Source organism: Euphorbia lathyris, chromosome 1, assembly GCF_963576675.1.
Source record: "Euphorbia lathyris chromosome 1, ddEupLath1.1, whole genome shotgun sequence".
Taxonomy (NCBI): Eukaryota; Viridiplantae; Streptophyta; class Magnoliopsida; order Malpighiales; family Euphorbiaceae; genus Euphorbia; species Euphorbia lathyris.
The window spans coordinates 13178547-13189012 of NC_088910.1; the positions used below are offsets into that span (position 1 = coordinate 13178547).

Here is a 10466-nt window from a genome sequence, read left to right on the forward strand (position 1 = left end):
GAATTAATATGCGATTGATTGGTATATGATTTGTCTCTAAATCGAAATTTTTACTTTACGTCATCATATGATAAGAAGAAATTTGTGGAATTGGAAGAAAGTTTAAGAAAGAAGTCAAACGAAAATGTATGCAAAAAAAACCAAGCACACACTTAACTAACTTTACTAAGTGGAATCTAACTAAGATAACCAAGTCATTATTCCAGCTAGAAACTAACTAACGAAGAAGCCAACTAATAATCTAACTGACAGCAACAGGGAAAAGATCATGTTCATCTTTTGGTGACAGCATTGATGAGAAATGGGAAGCATTGATCATGTTCATCTTGGACAAATGAACCATGGGCTCAATACTAAATAGTGAAAAGATCAGCTAATTGCTGAGCAGTATAAATATAGGGTGTTTGAATAAAGCCATTAGCCACATATTCTCGTTCTCGAATGAGATGACAGTAGCTACATGTTTGGTGTCACAATGCATAATAATAGGAAGGTGAACTCACAATGCCATTCCCACTCCGTCCGCAATGTTTGCGGGGATGTTTTCATTCTCATCCCCTCCCCATGCGGATCGCCATAGGTGACAGGAATCCCCATGCCTAATAAAACAACAATATTAATTAAACAAATACATTTAATTTGTAACGTCTGCTGACTACAATAATTATATTACTATCCTCTTTCAACCCAAATCGCATCATAACCTTTTTCATGTGTTCATAAGTAATGCAACACACTACTTATCCCAGATATATCATTGCATTTATTATGAGCAATAAAAACTTTTAGTATTTGACACAAACATAAAAACATAAGACATATCTTAAAATTTATTAAACTGTGGCAAATAACATTTACAATTTAAGTTTTATTTAATACATTGAATCAATTTTTTTTTATTAATAGTTGAAATTGTGCCAGTTTAGTAGATAGGCATCCCAACTAGATTAGCACCCCTACATCTCATTCTTGACAGCCCTAAAAGAACAAAAAATGAAAAATGTTCAACAGAGAGAAAATTAGGAAAAGCCATAATGAGAAGCGTTACAAATATATCATCAAGAATGAAAGAATGACAGAAGCCTGGAGCAGTATTTCACCATTGAATCAATTAAATTTTGAAGGACATTTAAAATTAAGAAATTTATTTGGAGATTTTTCGGAGATCTCCATGGGAATTTATAAGGTAGCGGAATGGGTCCCCACGGGGCCGATATAGTAATCTTCATCCCCATCCTCATTTAGGTTTCAGAGAAAAATTGTCGCCCATCCCCATCCCCACCCCCACTTTTACCGTTATTCCTTTTCCGTCGGTTTGGATACCCACAGTTTTCAGATAATCCCCTCCCCGTCTAAATGACGAATACCTTGTCCATTATACCAAAAATCATTAGGTTTTTTTTACCATTGTCTTTTTTCCCCTTTTCTTTTTTTCTTTTTTTTTTGTTGAAAATATATCTTAGATTAAAAGAAAGAACTCCAAAATACAACAAATTCAGCAAAAAGTCATCTAAGACCAAGCACTCCAATCAAAATATTGATTACATCTAGCATCTGGCCTGTAACACGATGGACTCTTAACCGTCAAAGAAATCTGTCCTAAAACTTTTTCAATACTAAAATGCTCTTGGAAAAATTTCCAATAGCATTTCTACAAGTCCAGCTGAAAATACAACGCCATCTGTCAACTCTTTTCTTTCATTTTCACATATTATTAGTCAATTTATCAATTGTAACACCAAATGGATCTAGTGCATTATAACGTTGGACTTCTAGTTATATGGTCATATGAAATCCTGGCATTCAATAAAAAGTAAAAGAAAACAAACATTTTTTTATTAATTATTCAAGTCACAGATTCTTCTTCAAAAACATTAATTTTTTTTTTCATTTTGAAAGTCTGAATGAAACTCTTTTTCTTGTTCTGAAAAGCTGGATTTAAAAACTTGATATCTTCATAATAAATGCAACATGAAATGTTTCTGATTTTAGAGGCTAAGGACTGGATTCTCAATTTGACCATATACAGTAAGGCATATTACTTATTTTTTGATTATTCAGTTAAAACTCTAATTAAGGTAAAGTGGTATTAGGTTAGTGGTTTTATGTATGAAAATCTGTGGGTTGAAACAGTTGTTTTGCTAATTGAAATTTAGGAAAGTAAATTATAATTATCTCAAATACATATTTAGTGTGAACTGATTTTTGATTTGTTATGTCAAATACATTTAACAAAAAAACACTTCTATATATTCTGCCCTTTTGATTTGTACATCTGTCCACAATGGTTGATGTGTATTTTTTTAAAAAAACTTTCCCTCCCAAATTTCATCAAATAATTGGCTGAATCTTATTTATTTTAGTTTCAAATATTTGTCAAATTTTAAAATTTTTATTATTCAACCAAAAAAAAATATTTATGCTTTTTGAACTGAAGAGCCAATCATATGAAGCATGTTGAACTAATAAAAATAATAAATAACAAATGTTAAAATTCATTCAAAAAAATAAATAATCACAATTATATTTAGATTACAATTGCGGTTACGTGTATGATAAAATAATTTATGCATTATTACGTGAGTCTCCTTGTGATTCGACACTAAATGTTATTATTGGGGATTGTAGTGTCAAGTTTACTGGTTGGTCAGCAAACGGCTTAGCCTATGTGTTTGCTCGTGCAGTGGCTTCAACGTCAGATCGTAGAGAATGGAGTACCACTCCGTCTACCTTTAGTTGTAATGTACTAGTCTCTGGCTATTATTTATATCATTCCTTTTAGTAAAAAAAATGAGAAAATAATTATATTGTTGCACGGTTACGATAAGATAAAATGATTACATTGCGCATATCTTCGAATTGAAGCCGTTATTTTTGCCATTCAGATTGCTTGGGAAAAAGGATGACACAAATTATTGGTGGAATGCGATTCTGTTTATGTGGTAAATTTTCTTAGGAAGCGCTCTCTAGTTGTTCCATGGGCGTTGCGACAGGATTGAATTGCTTGTCTTCGGCATTGTTCTTCTATGGATCAAAATGTTATTCATATTTTCCGCGAAGGAAATATAATGGTTGATGCATTGGCTAAATTTGTCGTTACAACAGATTATATTGTTTGGTGGAATTCTGCACCAGCTTTTTGCAATAGATTTATTTCTGATGATATGTATTGTTTAGAACAATTTCGTTTCTACTAATTTTTCTCCTGTATTTTTTCCTCCTTTTAATAAAATTTGGGTCTGAGTTTTTTATTGGTTTTGTGAAAATACCAACCTAGTTGGGACCTTTGCATTCTCATCTTAGCCTGTAATCCAACATTTACTTAAAAAAAACCGTTAAAAAAAGGAAATCAGGAAATTATATATTTTTTTCAGAGATAAAAGTTAAAAAAAGATAAGGTGCAAAAATACAGTCAAGAGCAATTTTACCCATAAGGTTTAAGATGGTGTAATTTTACCCCTAACGTGCATGCAAGAGCAATTTTATCCCTAACATTGGCATGTTGGGTCCATGTCAGACGTTATTATAAAACACAGATATTTTGTTCCTTTTAAAAAACACCAATTTTATCCTTGTCTTCTTGCTGAAACTTTTTTTGTCGAACTCATACAATAGACATTATAATTTTTAATTTTTTTTAAAAATTTCTCATCTAATTGTACGTTTATAATCCGTTACTAACGAGTGATAAAATGGCTCACATGTGAAGTATAGATGACAAGATTCATGACCGAGAAGACATGGTTTGATGAATTATTTTTCAAATTGCCCAAACTTAAAATTTATGTTAACTGCCAAGGTAAAATTTTACCATTTTAGACCTTAGGGTAAAATTTCTCCTAACGGTAAACATTAGGGGGTATTTTTGTCCTTTAAAAAATGAGGTAAAGTTTGCACAACTGTCTCCTTTATCACCATGGTTGTTAAACTTGAAAAAAGTGAAAGCAAAACCAAGTCTCATATGCTTATAAAATCAACAACCATCCTTCCCCCTTGACAAAATTCACAAACAAAAAAGCTCCTATACTATCTCTCTCCTTTCTCAAAAAACTCAATTCCTATGGCAAATAACAAAGGTACGTAATTCAGAATTTATAAATTGAAGATTCTGAGTTTATTAGTAATTTAGAAACTTAATTATCATTTTTTCTTTTTTTGTGGGAAGGTAAAGCAGTGGCTATCAATGAAGTGGAGAGCTGTGCATCTTCTGTGGATAAAGAGGGTTTTGGAAGAAAAAGAGTAAGAGATGAACAACAGGGTGTTGTTTTCCTTCCAGCCAAGAAGCCCAAGGTGGTTTGGACTGATTTACTTCATTTTCGCTTCTTGCAAGCAGTAATCTATCTCGGGTTAGAAAGTAAGCATTTCTTTCTACATCAAAATTCATTGATATGACTATCTAGGGTGCTTTTCTGGTGATTTATGGATGTTTTAAACATCTGTTTATTACACTGTTTTTATGGAGTTTTCTGGTGATCAGTGGGTACCCAAAACCCCTCCTTGAATCTGTCCTTATCCAGTCTGTAAGCATGTCTGAAGGATTATTTATCGCAACAGCTCATCATGTCTATGTGACTGTTAAAAGAATTGATTAATGGCCTGGCGGTGACGTTCTTATGCCTAAATTGGGTTAAAAGTAGCTGTTACAGCTACGGAAGTTTGTTTTTCTTCCCTCACTGTATTAGGTATTTTGAACTTAACTCAATACAAAAGAACATCTACTATCTTCTCAAAATCATCCAACTCACTGTTGTGTATAGGCTACAACATGAACAATACCATAAGAGAGGAATTTTTTTACTGTGGATCGGGATCAGTAATGGTCCTTCCACACAGATGATGTCAAGTTATTCCCCAACTGTTGATATGGCATCATCTGAATGGAGGGAGACTGATAGTCATAGTCCACAGTAGAATTTCTCATAAGAGAGAGTGCAAGTACTTTATGAAAAAAATTAGTGACGGGTTCAAAATTCATTGATTGGATTACTTAGGGTGTTCTGTGGTGATTTCTGAGTGTTCTTGCACACATAAAACTAAATCTTTTTACTCTATTTTTACTGAGTTTTCTAGCTATCAATGGGTGCTCAAACCCAACTAGCCTATCTCCCCTCTAGATTTGTCCCGTCATTATCTATATAACCAAATTCTTTTTAATTAAGTGAATTATTTTATTTATGCAGATGCTGTACCTAAAAAGATTCTTCAGTTAATGAATGTTTCAGGCTTGACCAGAGGAAATGTTGCTAGTCACTTACAGGTCTGAATCAAGCATATTTTTGTTTTTTTGTATACTATATATAAATTATTGAAAATATATAATAATTTATGAAAAGAAATGTAGGAAATGTATGTTAAATTTCTTAACATTGTATTATCCTTAATCAAGATATGTTTTTTTTTTTTTTTTGCAGAAATACAGAATGTTTCTTAAGATGGTAGCAAACAGTTCATGGTTATCACATGAAGCGTTGGAAAGGAAATTTAAGTCATCATTTGCAACGGGCTATAATTCGTTGCTAATGAAACAAAATTACCCCCTATTCCCTAGAAAGCCATTGAGCACGTTCAAACAAGAACGTAAAGAAAATTTCTCGATTGCAAAAAGCTTCTCTAATAATCCTGGTCTTGATGCTTCTACTAACAATTATGCACTACAGTTCCGACATGGACAATCCGGTTTATCAAGTGGTTACACCAATTCTCAGCGTCCTGTGTTTAGCGACAAAAGCCTTTTTCACCAACCCAATCAATCAAGGTCATTTCCTAATTATAACTTTTATTATTAGAATTATTATTACTATTATTATTATCTTTGACATAATTAAGGCACATGTTTTACAGCTCGTATTAAGTTTGTATAGTATTATATATTATTGATATTATTATTTTAAATGCAATTTTAATGTTAAAAAAGAAATAATATCTCAAATACTATCCTAATAAAACAAATTGACAAATTGGACTATGTTTAATAAATGGAAATGGAGAGTTTGAGTTTCTCACTCTGTTTTTTTGACGTTGTTGTTAACTTGATTATGATGCAGTAGAACTAGTTCGAGTTGATAACCTGATAAATAACAATCAGACTAGAGGACTAGGGGAGAGTGGGAGAGTGAGTTTGATAGTTAGTGTTGTTGAAATTTTTCATAAAATGTGGTGAAGATACAACTCGAAATAGACTTAAATCGAATCCAATAGTATGATTCAAATTGTGAATAGTAAGATTCTGTTATAATTTAGATTCGTCATATATAGACCTGACTCGAAATAGAGCTAAATCAAATGGAATTACAGTGTTCAGAGCTTTAGCATAAGAAAGTCCAATGCAACTCAGCCTTTGTATCAACTCTGCCACTGTAAATTTGTTTGCTTCACCGTTATAAGAATGTTTTATTAATACAAATTTGTTCATCAATAACTTTTATTATTATCTATGACAGATGCGGGATTAAAATGCAACCGAACAATGCTAAGAATGGCTTCCCAGCTCCTCCAAAGTCATTGTATCAGCAGCAGAATGACCTAGTTGGATCGAACTTTGGCAATCAATATTTCCATTCTGGAAATTATGCTAATTCAGCAAGTGCAAACAATATGGGATTAACTACCCGGACTAATTTCAATCCCAATAGTACTTATTCTGGAATGAGGGTGAATAGCAACAGCTTGCTCGGAACTGATTTGAATGTTGGTTATGGTTCGATGAATTGGACTAACAACACTGGAATTGAAAATGCAAACAATGCACTTACTGGCAACTATGTGCCTAATCAAGGAGGCTTTTCTTCGGATCCTGCATTTGGTAGCTCCTTGGATCTAGGAGGATCTTCTTCGTCTTCTGGTAGATTTGGTACTAGCAACCAACCTCCTGTGTTGCCATTCACCGCTGGGAATAATAAGGGTGGTCTTCAAAATGATTTTGGTTTTAACCTTATAAATGATGTTGCTAGTACTTCTGATATTGAACATCTAGTCTTTGGCTCCACCAACTCTACAACTCCTTTCCAGGTGAAATTATGTGCACAAGTATAGTACAACTAGATTGTTTTAATCTATTGTTCATTTGTGTATTGATTGATGGTTTTGATATGCGTAGCAGGAAGGTGCATTGAACATCAAGAGCCCGTATCAACCCGAATTAAACTCTACAGAATTTCTAAATGTTGATTTTTCTAACTCGTGCACTATTGCGAACAAATCTCTTTGGAATGGCCAATGCTCCCAACAGGCAAGTCTTTTTTTTTCCTTAACACATAGATAAAAGTTATATTATTTTGCAAACTCAATTGTCACATTAAATTGGAACCCCTAAACTATATAGGAACAAAAAATTGGAGTCAATTCTTAATTAGCCTTACAAATTGAAAGTCAGAATACCTAATTTAATTCAAGATTATATTAAAGGACATTCAATTGATTGTTAAAACCCCTAAATTCTCAATGTGACAATTAGTATTCCAAAAAGTATAGGCTTCATTAGAATGTATTGAACTTTCAAAAATGACTCAGCAGCAGCTTGATGTAGAAAGCTAATCAAAGTAGTCATTTTATCTTGTGGTTCACATAGTATGGTAATAATATTCATATTTATTCTTCTATCTAATTGCTATTTATATATCACAATATAGCTCTGATAGCATGAAAGACTTTGATTTCAACCGAGTTTCTATTGAATACGAGGTATCTTAAATAGAAGTTACTGAGAAGAGGTTACAACCATCGGTGTTCATATGGACCTTAATAACCAAATGAATTTGGTCATTAACAGTTAGATCTAGACTTATTAAATCCAAATCTTAAGATGCTTGAAATATCCACCCTAGAATTCTAATAGCCTTGATCTAATACTACATGGTCATTAAGGTCCATGTGATTAAAAACGGGCTACAACACAATTACTTTTGAATCTAAGGTAGGATAATAGGTAACTAATAGGAGTTATTACTGTAATAACTGCATACATATCTATGAAGCACTGACTCTCCTGGGTTGGAGTGGCCGTGTCGGACTATTTGGACACATGGACTGGCCGGTAACAAAGCCGGACACACCCAACACGGCAAAAATGTGTCTTACTGTATCCATATCTCATATTTTTTTTAAATATCTTTTGCCGCACCCGAGACGGTGCTTCATAGATACATTTGTAACTTTCAAAAATTACTCAGCAGCAGCTGGGTGTACAATGCTAATGAAAGCAGCAGCTTGGCGTAGAATACATTTAAACAAGATGATAGTTTCTAATTAGTATTGTTAATTATATTCATCTTGATTAATTGTTTATCTTTTTACAATTCCAGGTTGCCCAAAATGCCAATTTTGGCAGTGATGGAAATTCTACAAATGGGTATTTCTCAAGTTTTGATCAGGCAAGTTTACTTGTTGAAAATCTATTTGCTTTAAGAACATGGCTTCATTCTCGCACAATATAACATGTTTTGTGTCATATATTTTTCTTTTCTTTTTTTTAGCCCCAACGCAGTTCCAATGAAGCACCTATGGATTTAGAGCCTAACCACATGCATCAAGAAATAGGAACATTTGTTGAGAATCAGGTATCTTGAGAAATAAGATTTTTCCTTTAACGGGAACACTTTATTATACACGCCCGGCGCACCATGTCATCTATATGCTAAACCAAATTGACATTAAGTTGTGATTTTATGCAATGCAGGAGTGGGGAGAGGGTCTCTTGAACATGGTACTTGGAAACAACACCCTTACTTAGGGGTAATGGACAATTGACTAAAACAAATCTATGCAATGCAGGAGTGGGGAGAGGGTCTCTTGAACATGGTACTTGGAAACAACACCCTTACTTAGGGGTAATGGACAATTGACTAAAACAAATCTAGATTCAATCATGAACAATTTTTATGCTTCAAAAGGTTGAATTTAGATTTTAAAGTGACATTAATATCTGATCTAAGACTTTAGTTTGGCTTTGTTGTAATTTAATTTCCTTCATCAAAGACATATATAGTTTGCTTATATTTCTTTTTTAATTTTACAAATGAATGAATTAATATGGGATTGGTATATGATTTGTCTCTAAATCCAAATTTCTATGTTGCCTCATTATAATGACGATAAGAAATTAGTGAAATTGGAAATGATTGCAATTGATATGCAAAGAAAACCAAGCACACACTTAACTAACTAATTAAGAAACCAACTAATAACCTAACTAACAACAATAGGAAAAGATAGGATAGAATGTTGTGATTCAAGTTGAATCACAGAAAGGATAACAACACCTTCACAATCATTTCCACATCCCTCTCAAGATAAGACATGGAAGCATTGATAATGTTCATCTTGGACAAAGCAGGAACGATGTGCTCAAGACCAAGGGTTAGTAAAAAGATCAGCTAATTGTTGAGTAGTAGAATATATAAGGTGTTTGAATGAAGTCATTAGCAACATGTTCTCGAATGAGATGACAGCAGCTACATGTTTGGTTGTATCATGAGAAAAGGGATTTTGAGCCAAAGCAGTTGATCTATGTTCACAATGCATAATAATAGGAAGTTGAACTCAAAATGACAAGATCTTGAAGAATGAATTGAATCCATTTCAACTCAGAGCTAGTAATGATCTCTCAAATAGGAATATGCATCTTTAACTATCTTATCTACCTTTAAACATTGAAATAATACTACATAGAGTCATATATACTAATTTTAAGGAGGGCTAAAGGGAACAAATCGACCCGTACTCAAGGGCGGAGCCGGTGGCCGGGGACTCTGGCCCACCAAACCCTAGGCTGGCTCCGCCCCTGGTAATGACCATATTACCATATTCTATTTTTGCATAAGAACCACTAATTGTATTTTACTTCTCAGTTTTCTAGGAAACAAGAGATGAACCAAGAAAAATGTTGAAACCCGTCACTGATCGCTTTGTTTCCTTACATTTTCCCCAATCTCGTAGATAAAGCAATGACATTGTGTGGATAATGGTTCTACTAGAAGGAAGGATGTTGAAATCGCAGCAAGGGTCTGCTGGGTACTATGGACGACCAGAAATGACTATGTTGTTTAGTCGGGCTACAGCGTTTTTGTCGTGGTGGAAGGAGAGTGCTTCTGCTGCTACGTCACCAGTTTCGCTGCCTGCTGCTTTGTGGAAGCCTCCGCCTGCTGGTTTTTTGAAATTGAATGTTGATGCAGCAATTTTTCAATCCACGGGTTAGGCAGGGTTTGGATGTGTTATTAGTAACGAGCAGGGGGAGTTCGTGGCTGCCTGAAATGTGATTATTCACTGTCCACTGGAGCCGCTGCTAGCAGAAGTTTTTGTCTGATCGTGGAGTCTTGGTTTCCTACTCTTCTCCATTTGCGTGTAATGTCCTAGGGGCGGATTTATATTCTTAATAAGATGTTTGATTCTTATTTATAAAAAAAAAACTTGTTAATTACTTTTTGATTTGAGGATTTAATTTATTTGTTGTCGTGTGACTGAGAGGTCAC

At 33.7% G+C, this 10466-nt stretch overlaps 1 protein-coding gene across 3 annotated transcripts; it reads left to right on the top strand.

The window, feature by feature from the left end:
• Positions 1 to 3956: 3956 nt before the first annotated feature.
• LOC136216638 (putative two-component response regulator ARR21) lies at positions 3957 to 8759 on the top strand. 3 transcript variants are annotated; one of them, XM_066003214.1, is made up of 9 exons: positions 3957 to 4076; positions 4166 to 4354; positions 5181 to 5257; positions 5412 to 5755; positions 6441 to 7008; positions 7097 to 7228; positions 8301 to 8369; positions 8472 to 8555; positions 8675 to 8759. In XM_066003214.1, exons 1-9 carry the CDS (start codon positions 4061 to 4063, stop codon positions 8726 to 8728), a joined length of 1533 nt encoding a protein of 510 aa, XP_065859286.1. In that variant the 5' UTR covers positions 3957 to 4060; the 3' UTR covers positions 8729 to 8759. The 3 variants fall into 3 exon arrangements, with proteins under 3 accessions (XP_065859286.1, XP_065859342.1, XP_065859402.1); XM_066003270.1 differs by having other exon boundaries at positions 7100 to 7228; XM_066003330.1 differs by having other exon boundaries at positions 8654 to 8682.
• Positions 8760 to 10466: the final 1707 nt, after the last annotated feature.

What these genes read in the sequence shown, in the direction of transcription:
- LOC136216638 (XM_066003214.1), top strand. An exon ending in ATGGCCAATGCTCCCAACAG is followed by an intron (nt 7,229 to 8,300) that starts GCAAGTCTTTTT and finishes TTACAATTCCAG; the next exon opens with GTTGCCCAAAATGCCAATTT. An exon ending in GAACATTTGTTGAGAATCAG is followed by an intron (nt 8,556 to 8,674) that starts GTATCTTGAGAA and finishes TATGCAATGCAG; the next exon opens with GAGTGGGGAGAGGGTCTCTT.